Source organism: Marmota flaviventris, chromosome 1, assembly GCF_047511675.1.
Source record: "Marmota flaviventris isolate mMarFla1 chromosome 1, mMarFla1.hap1, whole genome shotgun sequence".
NCBI classification, from domain to species: Eukaryota; Metazoa; Chordata; class Mammalia; order Rodentia; family Sciuridae; genus Marmota; species Marmota flaviventris.
Window position 1 is genome coordinate 7,301,738 of NC_092498.1, and position 24,780 is coordinate 7,326,517.

The window sequence follows — 24,780 nt, forward strand, 5'->3', positions numbered from 1 at the left end:
TCAATGTTATAGCAGCTCAATTCACAATAGCTAAACTGTGGAACCAATCTAGGTTCCTCTCAATAGATGAATGGAGTGGTATATACATACACTCAATGGAATATTACTCAGCCTTAAAGGGTAATAAAATTATGGCATTTGCAGGTAAATGGGTAGAGTTTGAGTATATCATGCTATCAAGACCAAATATTTTCTCTTATAAGTCCAATGCTGATCCGTAATGGGGTGGGGCAAGGGAAAAATGGAGGAACTTTGGGTTGGGCAGAGAAGAATGAGCATAGGGGAGGAGTGGTAGGGAAGGAAAAGGTGATGGGATGAGAATTATTCCCTATGTACATGTATGATTGCATGAATTGTTACTCTGCATCATATACAACAAGAGAAGTGAAAAGTTATGATACATTTGTGTACAAAAAAGAGTGTACACTTTGTTGGGTTGTTTATAGACTACATGGTTTAATTCATATGAAAGACTGGCATGTACTAAATTTTTCATATTGTTTGCTGAACACATAGGCTCCCAAGGAACCAGCTCCAATCAAGTAAAGAGAAAAAATAAACAATAGAACTCAACCTGCAAGAGACCACATATAAAACTATTTGAATAAATCAGAGTATCTTTCATAAGAGAGAATTAGAAGCTGGATTGAGGAGCAAAGATTACCAAAATGAACAAATAGGTATTTTGAATGAATCAAATGAGATGTTCAAGAAATGAAAATGTAATCGACATGTTTCCTTTTTATTTATTTTAAGGAGGTATAGCATATTCAATAAAGTATGTGAGTTATCATGGAGAGGTTGATGGAGGTTTACATGCATGCACACGTGTAACCACCAGAATGAAGACTCAGTCTCTAGCACTCAGAGGCTCCTGTGGACTCCCTCCTTGTTATTGCCTCCTCCCAAGAACATCAGCGTGGATGAGTTGGCCTGCTGTGCAGCTGCATCTACATGGAATCAGACATGAGATACTCTGAGTCTGGCCCCTTTCACCCATCCTCATGTCAATAAGATCCATCTACATCTGTCCACTGTCACAATCATTTGTTGTTTCCCATTCCTGCTCTGTGTTCCATGGCTGACTGCAGCATGATTTGTCTATCTGTCCCACTGACGACAGACATTCCATGTGTATCCAGTGTGGGCTCCTGAGGGCAATGCTGCTGGATACTCTCTGGGGTCTATATCTAGGAACAGAATTGCTCCATAATAGAAAATTCATGTTTTCAGTATCGACGATGCCAGATGGAGGTCTAAGTGATCACACCAGATTCCACTGCACCAGCAGGGTGAACATGGCTGCAGTCACACATCGTCACCAACACGTGGAATCCTCAGTGTCTACCATGGTAACCATCCTGCTGAGATATAGGGTCATCTCAGTGTGGTTTAATTTGTCTCCGTGAATGCAGTGAGGTCCGAACACTGTTTCACACTGTGGTCTGATGCACACTCAGTTTTGGGACACGTCTCTGCTCACTTACCTACTGTGTTGTCTACACTCTTTCTTTGCTCTGTGCAAGTTCTTCATATATTTCGTCCATGAACCCTTCTTCAGTAATACATGCAGTCTCTCCCACCCCATGAGTTGCCTCTTAGTTCTTTAACTGGTGTCCATTTTGTGACACATGAGAACTGTACATATACACGGGACATGTATGGTGGTGATTTGATGCATTTGAACATTATTTGATGTTAAAATCGGGTTAAACACCCGTCTCCTTAGGCATTTTTCATTTCTTTGTGGTGAAAGCATTCAAAACCTTTCTTCTCATTCTTTTGAAATATCCACCTCACTGTCAGTCTCTGCCTTCACCCCACTTACTTTCCCCAGTGGTGTCTAGTAACGACCTAGAGTTCGTTTTCATTCTGTCACCCTTATCCATCTGTTTCTGTGGCTGCTGTGCTTCTTGTGTCCACCTTCACGGCCTTTCCTTATGTTTTCCTGACTCCCCGGACTTGTTGTTTTGCCTGTCACTCTGAGGTTCGAGACACACTGGGACCTGATTTTCGAGTGTGGAATGAGGCAGAGGCACCTCTCTTTCCTGATGGCCACCCCAGACTTCCACACCATCTGCTGGACAGCTGGCCTTTCCTCCCTGCTCTGCAGGTCATGGTGGCCATCAGCCAAGTCTGTGAGGGGCTCTCCCAAGGATCTGCTCTCACCTGTTGGGCTCTGCCTGTGCTTGCACCAACCACGGGAACCCTTGCTTCCCGGGCTCCACTCAGTTTGGAGATCTGGCAGGGCATATCCTCCAGCTCCTTCTTCTTGTCTGGCAATATGGGCTACTGCAATTCCGTCCCATCTTCACACCATGCATGTTGAATTTCTCTCTTGATATTTTGATTAGATTGCTTTGACCTTCTAGATAAAATGCGGGGAAATTGACATGTTTGTCATGTTGAGGTATCCAATCCCTAAACCGTCCATCTTTTCACTGTTTTTGTTCTTCCGTTTCTCCACACGATGCTCCATAGTTGAACAGATCATTTTCACATCTTTGATTTGATTCATTCCTAGGAATTTGATATTTTTATGTTTGTCAAATAGAACGTTTCATTTTCGAAAATTTGTGTCCATTACATTGAAATGCAATTACTTTCAACTTTGAATCCAGCCACATTGCTAGACCAGCTAATAAATCTAAAATGTGCTTAGAGACCCTTTTGTGCTCCCTTGATCAATTGCATCATTTGCAAATTAAGGAGGTTTCATTCTCCTTTAAAACTGCACATTTTACTTTACGGTTTTTGAGCCCTAACTGATTAAGAAGCTCATTAAGCTCATTAAGAAGAGCAGTGGTGATAATAAACATTTTTGTCTGGTTCCCAGTTTTCAGTAAAAGCTTTCAACATCCCACCAATGGATAGTATTCCATTTCATGTGTTTGGTAGATTCCTTGTCACATGTTATAGAGTCAGGGTGCTTTCCCTAGTTGGCTAAAAACTTTCTAAAACTCATAAATGTGTACTGAATCTGATGAATGTTTATCTTCATGTCTTTTAACAAGCAGAGGATTTTTCTCCTTTAATCTGGGGTCTCAGTTTGGATTTCTCTAGAAGTAAATTTGATGCCAAGTAGTGTTTGGGAGATAAACCCAGGAATCCCCAGTAGAGTGGGTATGTCAGTCAGAGAAAGGAAGGAAGGAAAAATAGCTGGATACAGGAAAGTTGGCATCACAGGCAACTGGAGCATTGTGCCACTTGGAATCTCTGAAAGTGTGTGCCCTGTCTCAGATCACCTTCCCCAAAGGACAAGGATGAAGGATTTATCCACCCACTCCAGCAATAGTGGCTGAGGGCTGCTCCTGGGGATGGGGTTCTATTTCCCTGGGACTTTTGGGTTTTGCCTGTTCTGGCAGCCTTAACAAGCTGTCAGAGTAAGTCAAGGTGGGGACAGTTGGCACTTGGGCCTGTCAGCACAGAGATGACGAAAGTTGATCCATAGAGGGTCAAAGCATTTGCTATAAATAGTATGTTCCAAATTGCATTAACAGAGCTTTCTAATGATAAGCCAACCTTGCATTTGTGGATTAAAATTAATTTTGTTATTACATGTTATTTTTTTATGTAACAATGAATCTGATTTATTAAAACATTTATAAATTTTTAAAAAGTATTTCGTTTTAGTTGTAGTTGGACACATTACCTTTATTTTATTTTTATGTGGTGCTGAGGATCGAACCCAGTGCCATGCATGTGCTGGGCAAGCACTCTGCTGCTGAGTCACAACTCCAGCCAATATAAATTGTTTTTATTTTTTAAAATTTTTTTTTTTATTTTTGGCCATTTTATTATTATTCTAGCAATTTGGGGCTTCCACTCTTATTTTTAGATAGTTAACCCATTGATATCTTTTTGCTTTGTATATGATCCCAACTGAAGAAAATCATTCCAAAACATCAATAATTAATTCAGTTAAGAGAGGGAAAATTCTCTTTGGATGCAAATTGAGCCAAGGAGGTTGGGGTGGGGGTTAGAAAGAAGAAGAAAAATCAGTCTTTGTCAAACTAGACAGGAGCTTGTGTCAAGTTTGTAAAACCAAACCTGGAACTTCCTACCATCCTTCCTTTGAACAGGAGAAATCATCCCCTCTTCTCCATCATTCCCTATAGTGTAATTCTACTTTTTTAAAGGATATCTTCTCTTAATTCTCACCTCCAATAAATATCCAGACTAAATATTCACTACCTATTATTAAAACTTTTTTACAACTCTGTGGGAAAGATTTACCCTGAGACAAATAGTTAATAGAGAGGGGATTTTGTAAAGATAAAAAGGTAGAAGACAAAGTTGTCCCAGTATCAAAAATGAGAACATTTTTACCACCAGTGATTCGGTGATGAAGCAGGTAAAACACAGAGCATCAAATTGATATAAGAAGAGAGAGTATTTCTGACAAGGCCTGGTACCTATTGAGGATCTTAGCTGCATTACACAGAATTTGTGCTCAGAGAGGAAGGAAACAGTACAAGGCAGCCTTATATTCCAGGGAAAATGGTGGGATTGGTGATTCATTAGAATTATTAATTAAATCAGAATTCTTTACCCCTTCTTTCCAGGCCTCCTATATATGTGTAGCTGAGGTCTGTTTTCTGTAGTACACTAAGGGAAAAGAATAGCCTATAAAGAACAGGAGACATTTCCTGGCCCAGGTTCTTGGCCTCCTCTACATGTGGCTAGAGTACTGGATTATTTGCTGATCCAATCCCTGACTTTGTGTACTATGATCATCCTCCCTGGTCCACCCTCAACTTACTACAACCCTATCATCCACCCTGAAGAATACAAAAGCTTTTAAATTCTTTGCCACAAGGTAATTTAAAAAACGTAGTTTCTTTGTTTAAAGTTTCTAAAATTTGGTTCATCTTTTAGTAACAGATCTTTTCCTTCCCAAAATCCCTCCCTCGCTCAGTCCTGTATGATCACATAATCCTCCTCCTCCTCATCTTCCTCCTCTTCTTCCTCCTCATCTTCTGGCAGTTCCTCTTCTTCCTCTTCCTCTTCTTCATCTAGACAAACTACCGCCTCAGCTGGCTCAGGTAATCGAGAGTCAAACCAATCCAGTACCTGCTGGGTGCTAAGTCTTGACGCCTGACTCAGCTGAGGGACATCAATTTCCCGTAGCTGTTGGTGGGCTGCCCAATACTTCTCCAAAGGTCGTATATCCGGTGGGGGCGGGGGAATTGGTAGAGGTGGTGTCTCAGCCCATTCTTTCAAAGAGCAGGTTGACGGTGGTGTAGGAATTGCTGGGTCTTGAAAACTAGGGGCAGCAGGTATTGCATTGTCCCAAAACCATTTTAGTGGCCCATGCTTCAAAGCATAGCGTGTGTCACCAAACCACTGAATGATCTCAGGCCGAGGTAAACCAGTGATCTGTTCCAATTTATGGTAATCCTCACGCCGTGCCCATTGGCACTGTAGAAAAAAGGATTTGAGAATAGCCAGCTGCTCTTTGGTGTTACGCTTAGTCTTTTGCTGGCGTTGCATACCTGGGGAAAGGTAGTCTGTGGAGCCAACCCTACCTGGCACTGAGTTATGCCGTAGCCCTTGAGGCCAGGCTGGCTCCAGATGTGGGGGTAGTGCCTGTTCCTTGGGTGAGAGTGACTGTGGGATACAGCCTAGTGACTGGAGGGGTTTAGAGGTGGCAGTAGCTCCATTAGCCAGTACCCAGAAAGAAGAGGAGGTAGAGGAGGAAGAAGGAGTCATACTAGGTGCTGACTCCTCCTTACAACTACTGGCAAGTAATGAGATTGATGGGGGCTTATCCAGAGCACGTGACTGGTGGACAGCTATGGAGTGGTTCCAGGAAGAAGTACCTACACCATGTGAGTGGTCAGGACCACTGCCTGCCAGTTTCTTAGAGAGGCCACTGCTTTGAAGATCCTGCCAAAAATCTGATTGGGAGAATGTTCCACTGCCAGGTGTCAAAAGGGACTCCTTTGCTTTCTGGTGACTCGGTGGCAGTGCTGATATATGAGAGAACTCCTCAGGTTCTACCTTCAATCCTTTTATCTTGGGGGGGGGGCTCTCTAAAAGTCACAGGGCCTATTCCAAGACCACCTTGTTCTGGAGGTGGCACTGGAGAAGGTGGCACCTCCTCTGGTGGCTGCCCTGCATGATGAGTAAAAGAGAGAAGGGATTTGAAGTGGAGTTGGTCCCGATGGTATACCACTCGTGCTCGAGTCTCTTCTATTTCTTCATATGACCAGCTAATGCCACAGCGGAGGCGCTGGGCCATGAACCAAGTCTTGACTTTCTCCATCTGTAGCCCATAACGTAGGCAGAGAAGGGCAATGTCTGCTAGGCTGGCATAGGGAAAGTAGCTGAAGGTTTGTAGCAGGTGTTCATTGCTGTCTAGCTCACTGGACTGGGCTGCTTGGGTCCACACAAGCTGTAGCTCCTCAGAAATTGGAGGAAGGCAGATGAGCCCTGCTGGTGAGCTAGTAACACTGCTGGCCTCTTTATTAGGAGGCATGGTGCGGTCTGATTTGTGCCCTTCAGGGACAGCTGCTTCAGCGCTGAGCTTTATTTTCTATTGCTATCCCCTTCTTTGCCCCTGCCTCCCCAACCCTCCACATTACATTTGGTAACAATAGCAATTTCTAACAGCCATCCTACTTCCTTCAAACTAATATCTGGCAAAAATTTGGGGTAACCAATAGAAAGACATATACACTCATCTTTAAGGCTAGAAACTCTTGATCCCCTGAGGTTTGAGCCAGGATTAGTTGTTGAGAGCCACAGCCGAAGTCTATAAATTGTTTTTAATATCATAGTTAATATGCAAGGTTGGTCTGTTGTCTTCTGTTCTTACACAATCTTTGGTATTTTTCATAGCCTGTTTAACTAGCTATATAAAATCTGTTGGGAAGGTACCATTTTATTTAGTTTTTATTTTCAGAAGTGTTTGCTTAAGACTTGCATCATTTCTTTCTGGAATGTTTAGTCAAACAAATGTTGAAACTACATGTGTGGAGGATTTTTTAAAAATTTTTTAATGACAAAAAATTTTCAAGAACTTAACTTTTTCAAGAGTTATAGGATTATTTATGATTTCTATTTCTTCTTTATTGATTTTGATAAAACTATGCCAGAGGATGAAGACAAAGATCAAAGAGGTGAGGGAAGATGTCTTGGGGGATCCTGGGTACTGCTCAAGATCTCAGCTTTCAAGATACAAGTTGAAGTTTCTTGCCTCTGGGCCCCCTAAAACCCCAGTCAACCTCTAATGTGCCTCCAATGTTCCAATTACTCTACTTATATTTACATTATAAATGTAAATAAGACTTATTAAGGATCAGTTGTGAACAATGCATTATGAGATCTATAATCTCATGGATCTCCCTATATTTCAAGAAAACATGTTCTTGGGCTTGACTCAGTTGGACACACCCTAGCAAATCTGGCAGGAGATACCTACCATGTCCTGCTCTTACAGGGATGTGGGAGGGACCACATAACAGTGGAAGCTTTCTGGGCGTATTTTTGGCATATTATTGGTAGTTGGGAGAGTGTGAAGCTTTGCCATCAACTGCTCAGGAAGTGCATGTACTAGGAACTGGATCAGATCAAGTATTGTATTTTCTATTCAGCCAGATCAGTCCTCCTAAACTAACCAAAGCGGATTAGTGAGAAGGGAGAGAGAATTAGGACCATCAATCAAAGGATTTCTCTCTCCTCATGCATATTGTATTTTTCTAAAAAATGTTCTACGCCAACTTGTATTAGGTCTTATTGGCAAAATTGGCTCATAATCTCAGTATTTTTTAATTCTATATAGAATATAATCATGTAAACTTTTACTTTTTTGATGTTGACTGTCAGTGTTTTCTTTTATACTTAATGTTGTCTGAATTATCATTTTTGTTATTTATTTCAAAGAATAACTTCAGCTTTATAGATCCTATTTATTTTCTACTGCATTAATTGATTATTTCATTAATTAATCTCTTCTACCGGCTTCCTTATCCTTTTTGAATTTATTTTTACTGTTGTATTTAAATGGTTTTTTATATCAGTGTTTAATTATTCTTCACTTTTCCATTTACATTATTGTAGATGGATTAAGGCTATTGTTGCCCTCCAGGTACAGATATTGCTGCAACTGCCAAGTTTCAACATCTAGTATTTTTGTCATAATCATTAGTATAATATTTTCTAATCCCTATTACAAATTTTTTCTTGACACATAGTTTGTTTAGAAGTAAAATTTTTTGTTTCTGAATACACTAGAGAATGTCTAAATCTTGTTGGATTTTCTAGTTATTTAATCTTATTTATTTCTAGTTAAATTTTATTTTGGTCCGAAAATATAATCTTTGTATTTTTAATATCTGGGAATTCTTAAACTTTGAATGATGAAAGGATAAGAGAAGAAATCAGAGGAAAATTAAAAATATTTAGAAGGAAGTGAGAATAGTGATATCAAAATAATTGGGACAGTCGAAGGCAGTTCTAAGAGGAAAATTTATGGCATTGTGCTTATATATTAAAAGAATAGAATGGTACCAAATAACTAATCTGATATAACATCTCAAGGCCTTAGAAAAAAAGAACAAATCAACACCAAAAACCAGTAGAAGCCAAGAATAGTTAAAATCAGAGGCTAAATCAATGAAATTCAGTGAGCACTGACTGTAACTGAGTAACCCTCCTGACATCTGCAGCCTCCTTCAGGTCTTCACCTTCTGGTGGTGCTTGTCCTTATTAGCAGTCTTGCCCCCGTCCCCCAACCTAAACCAGAGAATTAGGGACCTGGGAATGCAGAAACACATCTCATCACACAGTGGCCACCTCTGGGCCAAACCAAGTGCCATTTGTCCTTGAATGAGAACAAGGGATGAAGGTGGAATGTGCAGGTGGAAGAGAAGCAGAGGCACAGGGAGGTGGGAGGGCTCTCCAAGTGGCTTCTGAGACCTACTGTGTGTGCACTGTACTAATGAAGAGGGGGACTTCAAGTCAAGGTGGCCTTCATGGTATTGGATGATGACAGTAGGGTAGTAGGGTTGAGAACAGAGGCCCTATACATAAAAGGGATGTCATTGCAGCCCCATGATATGCAGCTTTGAAAAGCAGGATTGAAAGTGGTTTCTATCAACCCCAATGGAGATCTCCCAATGTCACTCAGAGCCCACCTAAGAGGTACTGGTTATGGTAGCTACCAAAATAGTACATAAACAAGGGGGCACCTGGATTTGAACCAGGGACCTCTTGATCTGCAGTCAAATGCTCTACCCCTGAGCTATACCCCCTGCTGCTATGGATGTGAACTAAGCACCTGAAACCTGGATGGCCACACCCTGGATTCTCCACCTGGAGAGGTGCACTTGCTAGTGTCCTCCTTCATATGCTTCCTTCCTGCTAGGCCACTCCCTGACTAGGCAGGTGTAACCAGCATGTTCCTCCTCCCTAAAACCTGGCTGAGCGAAGGGCATAAAAATGATGGATGTCTACAGCAGGAACCTCCTTCACACTGAACTAGAAGAGCCAGACCATAGAGCGGGCTGCTCAGCAGATGCTCTGGAGGTGAGGGTGGGGCCTGGGATGGACAGGAGCAAACATTCTTGATTCCTCCTTACAACCCCTAACCCAACCCTCTGAGAAGGGGATGGAGGGATCACGTGTGCCTCTAGCAGATCCATGTGGGATTCTGACTCTCTGACAGTTTGGAGGTACTCATTTAATCTGTACCTATGTTAGTTCACTCTTCATCACTGTGACCAAAATACCTGACAAGAACAACTTATGGGAAGATAAGGCTCCCAGTTTCAGAGGTGCAATTTGTGATCATAAAACTGAAATGTTCTGGGCCTTAGTGGAGTCAGAACATCATGGGAGAAGTTGGTGGTGTAGGAAAGATGCTGGTTTGTGGCAACCAGAAAGCAGAGACAGCAAGTGAGGCACCAGGGACAAAGTACAAACCCCAGGGCACGTCCCAAATCACCGCATCTTTACTACTCCACAATGCCTAGAGTTACTAGTCAGTTCATTCAAATAATTAATCCATCAAATGGATTAATCCACTGATTGGGTTACACCACTCAGAATCAAATAATTTAATGTCTGGATATTTTCTGGAGATTTGGGGGGACACCTGAAACCAAACCCTGTTAGTGATCTAAAATACTGTAAAAGTGAAAAACATTAATTAATCATCCCTCCCCCAAGAAAATAATCTGATTAGAAAGTGAGTCACAGTAGAACCCATATTGATGATGAAGGCTTCTGTTCACCAAACGCTCTGAGCAGGGGATGAACTGCCCCTCTGCTCTCCTCTTCCTCCCCTCTCTCTTTATTTTCCCAGTCTTTCAAGGTTCACACAGAAGGAGCCTGAAGAGAGGATCCAGCCCACTGAAAGGTGAAGAAGTGTGAGTCCAAAGATCCAAAGTCCCTAGAGCATGATCAGGACAGCAGCTGGAAACATGTGTTCCCTATGAACAGAGTGGTCAGCAGGTGACAGCATCTTGAACCAGCGCTCCTACTATGCAGGCATTTGCTTTGCCCTGAGTTATCCCCTTGTCCCTATCCAGACCTCCCTGATTAACAATGGATCACAGGATCTCATATCTCTTTGTTCTAGTGAACTAGAGGGAGGTGACTGACCTCACTCAGACAGACCTCATTCTCACCCTGAGCTGGCCCTGTCCTTCCCCAGAGACCTGTCCCAGCACTTCTAGAAGTCTTCCTGCCCAGCACACTGCAGCCTCCTCCTGATCCTCAGCACCTGTGGGGGGAAACAGTTTGCAGAATCTCTGTTCAGACCTGGAACCTTGCTGTTTCCTTCTCTCCTGAGTTTTTCTTCACTATTCCCCTCCATTAGGACTCCCCACTTCCTCACACCACCCTGCATATTGCTGCCCTTAGGGGTTCATCTTGCATCTCCACTCTCTGCTCTCTTCTCCTGCATGTTGCAGTCCTAGGTGGAAAGTGAGACATCTTTCCAGAGAGGTCAGGATCCCAGATTGGCGCCACACCACCAGCTCAGCAGCTGAAGAGGCACTACTAGGCATAGCACGTGACTACCCAAGTACCCAAAGTTCAGGGTCCATCTCTAATGCAAGATCTGAAAAAATTCTTAGAAAAGGGCCAGATATGGGAATAAGCAAGGAACTGGGCCAAGAGACTCATGTGCCACAGTCTGCCTTCTGGATCAGAGTCACCTGCAAACCATACTCACCTCTACCCAAGGCCCACGGCCTCATCCAATCTATCTGAGTTTTCCAAATATGCTCAAGATCCATACTGTTTCCCAAAGCCACAGTCTGTTTTTCCTACCATATATTTGATTTGTGCAATTTAATTGTACATAATGGTAGCATTGGATGTTAAATATTCATACATGCACAAAATACAATATAATTTGACCAATATCTTTCTCCAGTATTTCCCCATTCCATCCTCCTCTTTCTCCCCTGGTAGCTTTCCTGTACTCTACTGATCTCCCTTCAATTTTCTTGACATCCCCCCAACTTTCTTTTCCTTTTCCCTCTGTATCTATCACATATGAGAGAAGATACATAATTTGTGATGCAGAGTTTGGTGCATTTTGATTAACAAACGAGACTTGACCATCTGCAAGCTCTGAGGTTGTTTTTGATTTCTTCTCTCTGTAGTATTTTATCAAATATTTTCCATAGTGCCAACTTAGTGGTTATGAATTCTTATAGTTTCTGCTTATCTTGGAAGGTTTTAATTTCCTCTTGATTCTAAAGGATAGCTTTGTTGGCTCTAGCAATCTTGGTGGACAGTTATTTTCTTTCAGTGTTTGCAACACATCATTCCAAGCCCTCCTGGGATTTATAGTTGGTACCAAGAAATCAGAAATAATTCTGATGGCCTATCTCTAAGTGTAACCTGACATTTTTCTCTTAAGCATTTTATAATTCCATTAATTAATATATTAGGTATTTTTATTATCATTTGTCATGCAGAGATTAATTTCTGATCTTGTGTATTTGAGGTTCTCAATGCCTCCTGTACCTGAGAATCCATATCAATCTCATGTATTGGCTATGGCTATTTACTTCCTTTGTTTAATATGGTCTGAATGTTCAAGACTGGCCACTTTGTCTTCCAGCTCTGAGATTCTACTCTATTACAGAGACTTCCAAATAAACACTTTATTAGATTTGTTGTCTTTCATTTCCAAGATCTGTTTGATTTTTCAAAACCAAACTGTACTGAATTTCTAATTCATTCAGTGGACTTTTTGTGTTCTCTTGGAATTCATTTATCATTTTTGACATTCTTTTGAATTTTGTATCTCATATTTCAACCACTTCAGTATCCTTGGAATCAGTTGTTGGTGAATTATGAACATTTGGAGGTAACATGATACCTTTTTACCTTTTAAAAAAATTTATTTGTGACTCTACTTTGTGTACAACTACAGAAAATCAAAATTGTGTTCTATATGTGTACTATGAATGAAATGCATTCTGCTGTCATGTGTAACCTTCTTACTTTTTTAATTTTATATTTCATGTTTCTGTGTTAGGTTTCATGCATATGTTGAGATGGATTTCTTCCTCTGTTATGTGTGGGGCTTTTTTTATGGCCAACATTTTCTTGCCCTAGTATTGTAGGATATCAGGCTGATGTGAATTTTTCAATGTATTTCCATGTGGGTTTGTAGTATAGTTTCCTTGCTAGTTCTTTGGTGATGATTATATACTTTGATAGAATGCATATGTGTCAGAGCTTGAGTATTATACTTTGTACATCTCCAAAGAATTGTTTTGTTCTTACAGATATGACAATTTGTGTTTTATAAAGCAGTACCTGGTACCATGTCTCCCACCTTAAAATAGGCACCTGTTCCAAATGTCCAGTCCTGAACTTCCACCACATTGGGGCCCATCAAACTCAAGATTTCTCACCAACCCTCTGCTTTTTGTACCTATTGTTAATTCTTTTCAAGCTTCCATCCCAACCCACAGATGGCAATTCTACATCCAAGCAACATGACACCAGGATGGCACCACCCACTCTCAGGTGATGTGTCAAGGTGATTGCCCTTCCACTGGCTGCCATCATGCAGTCACCCTTAACATTACTGGATTCAACCAAGCCACTTCTGATATTTCCTTGAAACCCTATGACAGGACTAATGGCTAATACCAAGGATCTCCTCCATTAGGAATGGTTTGATGTCATTGACAAGTTATGGCTTCAAGGAACCTTTATGGACATTGCCCCTTCCAAGATAACTGTCTGTAGCCACTGGATGTTATCTCTAGCTACCCTGGTATTCCCAAGCCTGTCCCCCAAACCTTCCCCCACTCTCCCAGACAGGCCCCACACTGACCCCTTCTTAGCAGGAAGTAGGCAGATGGAATTGCACCATCTCCACGCCACTTAGAAAAACAAAAAGGGAGGAATGTTAGTTGCGGAGCTGGCTGAACAAATGTTAGCTGCAGGGTGGGCTGAACACTCGACCCTCACTCGTCTGGTTCCTTTTGGCTTGTTTGCCTCAAATGTGAACACTTAACCCCACTCAAGGCTGAACACTCGACCCCCACCTGTTGGTGCAACGGAAACCCACATCTAGCCCCTGCCCAGTCCGACTGAAGGCAGAAGATGACACCCTTAGCAACTACTGTATGATTCAATCATTGGACGCCAACAAGGCAGCCTGCAGACCCAAAGACCTTATTAGATTTTGGCTATAAACTCTCCCCTCTCCCCTCTCTATTTCTTTCTTCTCTCTTTCCTCTCTCTCTCTCTCTCTCTCTCTCTCTCTCTCTCTCTCTCTCTCTCTTCTCATTTTGTTCTCTTTCACTCTCTCTCCCTCTTTTTCTCTCTTTCTTCTCTCTTTCCCTGGTCTCTCTCGCTTTCTCTCTTTCTCACTTCCTTCCCTGATAATCAGACACTGCTGCAAGAAAGATCTCTTGGTCACTCCGAGTGTCGTGGTCATTTTCCTTTCAATGCCAACTTTACAGAGAAACTAAGGAAGACCTTCAGAAAAACAAACAGATCACTGACCACAGGAATCCTCCTTCTGCCAGGTAACTGATAGAACCAGAGACAACGGACACAAGATTTAGAAGGGTGGTGCTGAGGGTTAATGGCAGGGAGAACACTGACCAGAAAAAAGACCAGTGTAGGTTTGCCAATAAAAAAATATATAAATATATCAGTAGGTGACACCTGGAATTGCACAGGGACCTCTTGTGCAGTCAAATGCTCTATCCCTGAGCTGTGACCCCTTGACTGACTGGGTTCCCCTTAGCATGTGTCACCTATTCCCATGCCCAAGGACTCCACGGCACACTGTGAGTGCTATTCCTTCCTCCCTGATGGAAACTGCACATGCACCACAGCCTGACAAGAGACCCCTCTTCAGGCCAGGAGGTCACCTTCCAGTCCCCAGAGGACTCTTACTTGTCTTCAGGCTCTTTCCTACCCAGTATGATTGTATGCACATTCTCAATTCCCTCAGTAAATGGAATTCTTCCCTCTCTTTTCACTCAGAAGTTGAGAAATATGAGAGAGAGGGAGGCTGGGTCCTGGCCACTTCTACAACATATCAGCCACTTCGACAACAAGTACATAAACAAATTTATCCAATGAGACAAATAAATAGATTATTTTTTCTTTCTTTTGTGGTCCTAGGGATTGAACCCAGGCCTTGTGCATACATACTGGGAAAATGGGATATGTCATATTTTATAATCTGATGTTACAGCTGGAACACCCTTCTAGATACCAATTTCAGTATGTTCCTGCATATTACCATGATAATACATAAATAACCACTTCAAAACTCAGTGGTGCCAACAATAACCACCCAGGATTAGGGAAGGTTCCCTGATTAGGTCCTGATTCTATTACCTGGGACTGACTCCAATTCAGACCTTCTGCATAAGAACTTGCCTGGCTCCACCTTCAGAGAACCCCTTTTTATTATTCTCCTTTGTAGTTTATGATGAAGTCAGTGGCAAATATGTGCCTTGGTGAATGAGCAGTTATCTCAGCTTGCTTCCCATATGTGGAATATTAGAGGCCAAGAGATCTTTTTACATCACACACAGTCTCAGTGTTTTTTAATAAAGGTTGCTAATGCTTTGTCTATACAGCTCTCAAAACAAACAAACAAACAAAAAAACACTCATGAATGTATTTTGACATTAGGCATACATGAAGTGTAAATTATTCTAATAGTATCCCCTTCTTGTGGTTGTACATGATGAGGATTCTTATATGAAAAATTCTGGTGGATACTTATATGAACATAGGAAAGTTATGTGAGATTCATTCTACTGTCTTTCCTATTTCTATTGCCTCTCCCTCCCTTCCATTCCCCTTTGTCTAACCCACTAAACTTCTATTCTCCCTGCCTTGCCTTGTGTTAGCATCTGCATATCAGAGAGAACATTTGACCTGTGGTTTCTTGGGATTGGCTTATTTCACTTAACATGATATCTCCAGATCCATCCATTTACCAGCAAAAGTCATAAAGTCATTCTTTCCTAAGGCTGAGTAATATTCCATTGTGTACATATGTCACTGTTCTTTATTCATTCATCTGTTGAGGGGCACCTAGGTTGGTTGCATAGCTTAATGATTGTGAATTGAGCTACTATAAACATTCATGTGAATTACTATAAACAGTCACTGTAGTATGCTGGTTTTAAGTCCTGTGGGTATAAACCAGAGATGGGAATAGCTGGGTCAAGTGGTGATCTCATTCCACATTTTCTGAGGAGTCTCCATACTGTTTTCCAGAGGGGTTGCATTAATTTGCAGTCCCACCAGCAATGTATGAGTGTACCTATTTCCCACATCCTCATCAACTGAATTTTTTTATTGTCACTTGTATTCTTGATAATTCTCATTTTGACTTGAGTGAGATGAAATCTCAGTGTAGTTTTAACTTGCATTTCTCTAATTGTTAGAAATGTTGAACACTTTTTCATATATTTTTCGCCATTTGTATCTCTTGTTCTGTGCATTGCCTGTTCAGTTTCTTTGCCCATTTATTGATTGGTTTAATGGATTATTTGGTGTTAAGTTTCTTGAGTTTTTTATATATCCTGGAGATTAATGCTCTACCTGAGGTGTAGGTGGCAAAAATTTTCCCCATCCTGTAGCTCTCTCTTCAAGTTCTTGATTGTTTGCTTTCCTATGAAGAAGCTTTTTAGTTTGATACCATCCCATTTATTGATTTGTGATTTTACTTCTTGTGCTTTAGGACAAGTTGGTTTCTAAGCTGACATGATGGAGAGTTGGGCCTACTTATTCTTCTAGTAGGTACAGGTTCTCTGTTCTAATGCCTAGGTCCTTGATCCACTTTGAGTTAAGTTTTGTGCAGGGTGATAGAGGGGGGTTTCATTTCATTCTGCTACATATGGATTTCCAGTTGTCCCAGCACCATTTGTTGAAGAGGCTATCTTTTCTCCAATGTAGGTTTATGGCTCTTTTGTCTAGTATGAGCTAACTGTAATCATGTGGTTTGTCTCTGTGTCTTCTATTCTGTACCATTGGTCTTCATGTCTGTTTTGGTGCCAAAACCATGCCATTTTTGTTACTTCAGCTCTGTAGTATAATTTCAGGTACCTTTCAGGCAGTATGAAATGTCCTTCTTATTCACGTTGGCTTGAAGACCACTTTTGTCTGATAGGAGGATAGAAACCCCTACTTGTTTACAAGATACAGATGAATGATATGTCTTTTCCCATCCTTCTACCTTCAGTCTGTGGATGCCTTTGCCTTTGATGTGAGTCTCTGGTAGGCAGCATATTGTTGGCTCTTGTTCTGTAATCTAGTCTGCAAATCTATGTCTTTAGATTGATGAGTTTAGGCCATTTTCATTTAGTGCTATTATTGAGAAATGATTTTTATTCCCATCATTTCTGATTTTTAATTTGAACTGATTTCTTCTGTGGTTGACTGTTCTTCTATGGCATTTTCCTCTTTTTGCTGGTTTTCACTTTTATTTCTCATTTCTTCTTTATGAAATATTTTGTTGAGTATGTATTGTAGTGCAGACTTCCTAGTTGTGAATTTTTTTAACTTCTCTTTGTCATGGAAGGTTTTAATTTCATTGTCAGTTTTGAAGCTTAATTTTGCTGGGTATAGTATTCTTGGTTGGAATCCATTTTCTTAAGAGCTTGGTATATACTATTCCAAGACCTCCTAGCTTTGAGGGTCTGCGTTGAGTAATCTGCTGAGATCCAGTTTGTTTTCCCTCTAAATGTGACCTGTCAGGTTTTTTGGACAGCCTTTAATTTTCTCTCCTTATTCTATATGTTAGGCATTTTCATAATAACGTGGCTTGGTGTGGGTCTTTGTAATTTTGTGTATTTGGGGTCCTGTATTTGATTTTCCATTTCATTCTTTAGGTTTGGAAAACTTTCTGATATTATTTCATTGAAAAGACTGTGTATTACTTTGGTTTGTATCTCCTGTCCCTGCCCTTAAGAACTCTCAGCTGGCCATTGTGTCTCTCCCAACCTGTCCTGTGAGCCACCAGGCTCATGGGGAAGGGGAGCATGTTGGTTTTTGATGACCTCTATTGCCCTGTGTAAACCCTTATCTGTGTTTGATTTTCACCTGGTCACTTAGGCACTCTCTGTATCATGCAGTGTGCATTTGCCAGCCCTGTATTTTGAGCCCATATGTGGTTTGTCAGGAGTTGGATCCCCTGGCTGCCAGCCCCATGCCAGGGCTACAGAATGGTTCCTTTGTCCTCCTCAAGCATAAAGGGAGAGATGCAGCTTCTTTCCTGCACAAGGACATTGAGCAGTACACTATTTTGTTTAGCATGGCACTGTCTTCGATCTAGGATCTAGGATCCACATGCCACAAACCTCCTAAAAATGTGTGTTCCTTTAATTTCCTTATTACTCCACTTTGCCTGTGGGTGGACTGTTGTGATTGGCACTGCTGGCAGTGGTTGGGAGCAATGAGGCTGGGATTTCTTATTTATTTATTTTGTAATATCCAACCTCCTGAGTCCCTGATCTGCTTTGAACGTCCAGTATTAATTCCCAGTACAGTCCCTTTTTATTCAACCCACCATATTGAGAATATGCCTATCTGCTTTCTTGCTTTCATACCGTGGTGCAGCCAGGAAAGCAACCTCATCTCTTCCACCATCTCGAAACCTCCCTCATGGTGACATAATCATTCATGCATGGAATATATGTGACTATTTCAAAAGGTGATGGGCACTTTCTACAGGGATGGAGGGATGTGTTGTAATTGACTTTTCTGGAAGGTTACTTGCAAGCAGAGACTTTAAAGTGTGCATTTGGTTTATCTTGTGCAAGTGTGCAAAGCTGTATGCACATGGTGAGCCATTGCAGTAGTTGTTTCTAAGAATGAGAAAATGAACCAATAGTACCTACTCAGTGTGGGTGCTCAGAACTCCACATGGACTGTCTGCATCAACAGTATTTCTGTGGGCTATTAAGATGCCTGGAATGTGATCAAGGGCAATTTTTAACCTTTTCCACTCTCTAAGAAACTTTCATTCTCAAATCTAATTAGGGGACACATTTTAGCTATGGCATCTCTCATGGGCCCATAAGGATATGCAAATAAGATGGTTCTCAATGATAATCCTCCAACAAATATGCCTATCTGCTTTTGGGTTCTTTTTGAATTGAAGGGGTTATCATCTAACCATTTTGTAGGAGGCAGGGGTGTGGACATGTCACACACAGTATACTTCACTTTTCCCATCTAGATTTAGTTTTCAAGGATATCCTGACATCTCAGTTCCATCAGTTTTTGAAATATTTTGGCTTTCAGTTTGAACTAACAAGTTGAGCCAACCATAAAACTAATTTCTGCTTCTCAGGTCAGACACTGAACCCAGAATCAAAACAATAAGAAACTCAGTGGAGTGTAACATTACTTTCTTCTCTCCTTGGTCCACGGCTGTCATGAATTCATTTCTATATACATTCCTCTGATTTTCTGCTATGAATAAGCATAGTTTGGTCATTATTTTGGCATTGAAACCTCCACCTGCAAGGTGTGACTCTGGAGTTGGCAACCTGGAATTTTCTCAAGTTCTTGATTAAAAGAAAGAGGCAGTAGGGCTGAGATAAGAGGAGAAGCAAAGGAGTAATACACTCAGCTCAGCGGGAGAGCAGGAGGGCCTCCAGCTGTCAGGGAGGGTTGGAGCTCTTCTGATTAGGAAACTTGCAGGTTCTACAAATCCTATGAATCTCCATGACAATCCTTGGGAATCTCACTTTCCAGATCAGATCCCAAAGTTGTCACACCAGGGAAGCTGTGAATTAAATTTACATCATAATTTAGCAGTCTTGCAGAATCCAATACTGCCTGGGGTTTCCTGGAAATTCTTATGGCTGCTAGAAATAAGCGATTTGGGTTCCTTTTTTTTTTCTTTCCCCACAAATGTCAACTCTACCCTTCTTTAGTAAAAGTTTTTTTCTATTATTTTTCATTAGTGCATTAAAGTTGTACATAAGTTGTGTTCATTTTGAGAAAATCAAACATGTATGAAACTTGGTTACCATTTCATCTCCCCTTCTTACCCTCCCTTATACTCCTGTCTCCACTCTATTGATCTTTTTTTCACTCACTTATTTTTCATTGATGCTTTCTACATACATAAAGGCAAAATTCTCTGTGGTACCATTTATATATACATATAACATGATTTTGTTAATTCATTCCCTGTATCCTCCTGTTTCCCATCCATTTTCTCTCCCTCTGTTTCCTTCATCTACTCCACTGATCTTCCCTTTATCCTTATAATATTTGATACTTACACACCTTCTTTCCACATAGGAAAGGAAACATTCCTTGATTTTTCGGAGTCTGGCTTATTTTACTTAACATGATGTTCTGTATTTCAGTCCATTTACCAGCAATTTTAATTGAATTCTTCATTGTGTTTGTTGAGGGCAAAAGGAGGGGGCACCTGGATTTGAACCAGGGACCTCTTGATCTGCAGTCAAATGCTCTACCCCTGAGCTATACCCCCTACTGCTTATATATGTCTAATAAGCATTCTAAACCTTCCTGGCCACACCCTGGATTTTACCACCTTCACATGTGTACTTGCTAGTGTTTGACTTTCATATGTATTGTATCCTGAAAGTCACTTAAAAATACAAGTGTAAGTTCCAATACCATTTTCCTGCCAATTAGAATTATTGGATGATAGGATGAACAGTGGCAAGGGTTTTCTCAACCCCATTGAACTTTCATGATTCCATAATGTAATCAGAAAAACATTTGGCTGAGCCCAGGATTGTATAGTGCCCTTGCCTGTTGAAAGGCACAGAAATATCTCCAAGCTTCAGGTGAGCACAAGCTACAGTCACAGAGGTGAAAAACTATGGAAAGGAGTGACCATACCTCCTCAATATGCTGAGGAGGCACACTGCAGAAGCCATCACAGTCTCTGGAGAGTGGTGAAGGTGACCAAATCCTTTCTAATAAGGAGACTGCTAAATCAGGTAGGTAGAAGGTGACACTGCAGGGTGCTCCTGGATTTGAACAAGAGACCTGCAGGCAAATGCTCTACTCCTGATACATACTCTCCAATTATGTATAAAAAGAAGAAAAGAACATAATGACATAATTTATACCTTTGTTCATTTACAGAGGGTGATAGTTGAGGTCTCTCTGCCACAGATTTGCATGGCACCATTTTTCTGGCTCCATTCTTTACTCCAGCAAAGACTGGAGACTCCAAAGCAAATGGTGGAAACAGCCACCAGCATTTCCATCCATGGAAAAAGAAAAGAGCTGTGAGGAGGGGAGAGGCCACAGGCAAGAACTTCAGGGAAGCTGAAGTCATGACTGAGGGGCAACTGTAAGGTACACAAACAGGACAGCCACAGGGTTGCCTAGGATCATGGCCATGAGAGAGACGGAGGAGAAGAGGGTCAACATGAGGATAATGAATAGGTTCAGTAAGAGCAAGAAGAAGAGGTAGGAATGAGGAGAGGTGTGAGTAAGGACTTTGCAGGTTCTAAGACCTAGAGAGGAAACAGCCATGAGTGAGGGTTGGGTTGGGGTTTTGTGTAGGATGAGACTTGACTGTGCATTTGAACACACAAATAGCCAAAATCCACACAAGACACTAATGAGCAATTAAACCAGAAGTTTCCTTTTCTTCACATGAAAGTACAGTTATATGGTCCAAGATTGGCATGGCATAGCACAGGGACAAGTGCCATAGTCCTTCTCTCCAATTATACTAGTACTCTGCCTTCAAGGCCCCACTTGGTGTCTCCCACTTCACAATCACAATACTGTCCACAGAACAGCAAAAGAAGACAAGAGACAAACCTCTCCCTGTAAAATATTGTGCTAAAATGAGTGCAGAGTGGGGCCTGGGAAATGGCACTTTGATAGACTGTTCAGGTGATTCTAATTCATACATGGGGTTAAGAACAACCATAGCCTCAGCATTGGCTGCTTGTGGTAAAAAAGAATGTTTAACTGGTGTGCACTAAAGAAGAAGAGGAAGCTGAGGCATCTGTGTAGGAGAGAATGTCAAAAGTAAGCATAAATAGGGGGCACCTGGATTTGAACCAGGGACCTCTTGATCTGCAGTCAAATGCTCTACCCCTGAGCTATACCCCCTGCTGCTATGCATGTGTAATAAGCACCTCAAACCTGGATGGCCACACCCAGGATTCCTCACCTGGTCATGTGCACTTGCTGGTGTCAGCCATCCTACACTTCCTTCCCCCTAGGCCACGCCTCTTCCTGTTTACACACCTGTAGGTGTAACCAGCACCTTCCTCCTCCTTAGAACCTGGCTGAGGGTGGGGCCTAAAAATGGTGGCTGTCTGCAGCAGGAACCTCCTTTACACTGAATCAGAGGAGCCAGAGTACAAGAGCTGGCTGCTCAGCAGACCCTTTGGAGGTGAGGGTGGCACTGGGAAATGGTACTTTGATAGACTGTCCAGGTGATTCTAATTCGTACTTGAGGTTGGGGTCTGGGATGGGCAAGAGCAAACATTGGTTTCCCCCTGAGACCTCCATCCTCTGGGAAGGGACCTAGGGATCCCGTGTGCCTCTAGCAGCTCCCTGCAGGATCTGAGTCAGAGACAGGATTGATCTATTGCTTTGATCTGGGCTTGTGTTAGTCAGCTTCTCACTACTGTGACTTTTTTAGTCAGTTTTTCATCGCTGAGACCAAAACACCTGACAAGAAAAATTTTAAGGAGGTAATGTTTGTGTGGAGCTTGTGGTTTCAGAGGTTCATTCCATTCCAGCCAGCTGCATTCTGCAGGTCTCCAGGTGAGGCAGAACATCATGGCAGAGGGTGTGGTGGAGGAAAGCAGGTCAGGACATTACTCCAGGAAGCAGAGAGAGATTCCCCTCACCATGGACAAAATACATACCCCAAAGGCAAGTCCCCAGTCACCCACCTCCTCTCACCACGCACCACCTACTACAGTTACCAACCAGTTAAACCCTATCAGGGGATCAATGCACTGATAATGTTAAGGTTCTCATAACGCAATCATTTCACCTGTAAACCTCCTTGTGTTTTCTCACACATTATCTTTTTGGCGACACCTCATATGTAAATCATAATGGTGACCAAAATACCTCAAAAGAACCCCTTTTAAAAAATAAAAGTTGATTTTAGACTCATAAATTCAGAGGGTCAGTCCATGGTTATCTGACTCCTGTATTTTGGGCCACAGATGAGGCTGAGTATCACAGAGAAAGAGTGTGCCAAAGGAAATCTACTCATTTCTTGGCAGCAGGAAGCAGAGACAGTGATTGAGCCACACAGGAACCAAATTTAAACCCCAGTGATATCCCAGTGGCTACTTCCTCCAGGTATACCCCAGCTGCCTCCAATTACCACCCAGTGAGTGCAGCCAAATGGTTCATCCATCAGGTACCAGCTTACCCCTTAATAAGGGAAGGCCAAAATTAAGCCTGAGTAGGGGGCACCTGGATTTGAACCAGGGACCTCTTGATCTGCAGTCAAATGCTCTACCCCTGAGCTATACCCCCTGCTACTTTTATGGGGTTCATTATATCTTTGAGTCCTACAGCCACTCGAGACAACCTGTGACGTGTGAGTCACTACTTCAGGATGGGAGCTCTTGGCAGCTACCAGACCTGGGTCAGAGGAAACTCATCAGACTGCTGCCTACAACAGACAGCCTCCCCTCCACAACAGTCCTCAGCCTGTGTCTTCCCAGCTTTGGGGCCCTGTGCAGGTAGCAGCCTGGAGAAGCACTGGCTGCTAGAATGGCCCTCACAGCCAAATACTGCGCCTTCATGGTGGGACCTACCGGAACACACTCCACTGATACAGGTGTCTGCTCTGACCCACTTCTTCACAATTGGGACTGACCTTCCTTTCAATGCTTAGTTCAGGGCACTTTCTCCAAAACTAAAATCTACAACAAATGATAACTCTTCCAACTTCTCCTCCAGTTAATACACACTGAGAATGATGCAGACGTGGAAGTAGATTTAGGAATCTGAATATTGAAGAACCAACACCAAGAGAGCTCAAGGAGCAGGACATGCTCTCAGCAGCTTGGCAGGAGCAGGGTGACACAGATGCCTGCAGCTTTGACCCTGAAGGCTGACAGCCTGGGTTTTAGTTTTAGGGGCAGGACACTCTCCCTGTGCCTCATTTTGAACCTGTAAAATGGAGATAATAAGAGTGCACACTTGTTGGGTTGTTTGTAGACTACATGGCTTAATCCATGTAGAATACTTCAAACAGCACGTACTAAGTTCTTCCTACTGTTTGCTGAACACATAGGCTCACAAGGAACCAGCTCCATTCACTGAGTAAAGAGAACCAATTATCAATGGAATTCAACCTGCAAAGTCCCCAAATATGAAACTATTTGAATAAATCAGAGTATCTTTCATAAGAAAGAATTCTAATCTGAATAGAGGAGCAAAGATTACCAAAATGAACATATAGATATTATGAATGAATCAAATGAGATGTTCAAGAAATGAAAATGTAATTGACATGTTTCCTTTTATTTATTTTAAGGAGGTATAGCATATTCAATAAAGTATGTGAGTTATCATGGAGAGGTTGATGGAGGTTTACATGCATGCACACGTGTAACCACCTGAGTCAAGGCACAGTTAGTCTCTAGCACTCAGAGGCTCCTGTGGACTCCCTCCTTATTATTGCCTCCTGCCAAAACATCAGCGTGGATGAGTTGGCCTGCTGTGCAGCTTCATCTACATGGAATCAGACATGAGATACTCTGAGTCTGGCCCCTTTCACCCATCCTCATGTCAATAAGATCCATCCACATCTGTCCACTGTCACAATCATTTGTTGTTTTCCATTCCTGCTCTGTGTTCCATGGCTGACTGCAGCATGATTTGTCTATCTGTCCCACTGACGACAGACATTCCATGTGTATCCAGTGTGAGCTCCTGAGGGCAATGCTGCTGGATATTCCTGCATGTGCATGGACACTCTCTGGGGTCTATATCTAGGAAAAGAACTGCTCCATACTAGGAATTCATGTTTTCAGTATCGAAGATGCCAGACAGGGGTCTGAGTGGTCACACCAGATTCCACTGCACCAGCAGGGTGAGTGTGGCTGCAGTCACACATCCTCACCAACACGTGGAATCCTCAGTGTCCACCATGGTAACCATCCTGCTGAGATGTAGGGCCATCTCACTCTGGGTAGACCAGGAACACATGGTTTGCTCTGGGGAGGAGGAGACAGGTTGTTTTCTTCTCTGAGACTTGGTAGACAAGAGTTAAAGACAGGAGAGCGTGAGGATGCTGAGGGCCTCATATCACATGGCCTTGGTCTTCCC

At 42.1% G+C, this 24,780-nt stretch overlaps 1 protein-coding gene and 4 non-coding genes across 5 annotated transcripts; all 5 read right to left on the minus strand.

Moving 5' to 3' along the window:
- Positions 1 to 4,914: 4,914 nt before the first annotated feature.
- Positions 4,915 to 6,508, minus strand: LOC114084052 (homeobox and leucine zipper protein Homez-like). Its single transcript, XM_027925250.2, is given in 2 exon segments — positions 4,915 to 6,033; positions 6,035 to 6,508. Coding segments are annotated over 2 exon segments (1,566 nt in total). The 5' UTR covers positions 6,482 to 6,508.
- Positions 6,509 to 9,185: 2,677 nt separating this feature from the next.
- Positions 9,186 to 9,257, minus strand: Trnac-gca (transfer RNA cysteine (anticodon GCA)). Its single transcript has one exon. It is a non-coding gene; the product is annotated as a tRNA-Cys (tRNA).
- A 10,640-nt stretch (positions 9,258 to 19,897) lies between these two features.
- Trnac-gca (transfer RNA cysteine (anticodon GCA)) lies at positions 19,898 to 19,969 on the minus strand. The gene has a single exon. It is a non-coding gene; the product is annotated as a tRNA-Cys (tRNA).
- A 1,541-nt stretch (positions 19,970 to 21,510) lies between these two features.
- Positions 21,511 to 21,582, minus strand: Trnac-gca (transfer RNA cysteine (anticodon GCA)). The gene has a single exon. It is a non-coding gene; the product is annotated as a tRNA-Cys (tRNA).
- Positions 21,583 to 22,905: 1,323 nt separating this feature from the next.
- Trnac-gca (transfer RNA cysteine (anticodon GCA)) lies at positions 22,906 to 22,977 on the minus strand. The gene has a single exon. It is a non-coding gene; the product is annotated as a tRNA-Cys (tRNA).
- Positions 22,978 to 24,780: the final 1,803 nt, after the last annotated feature.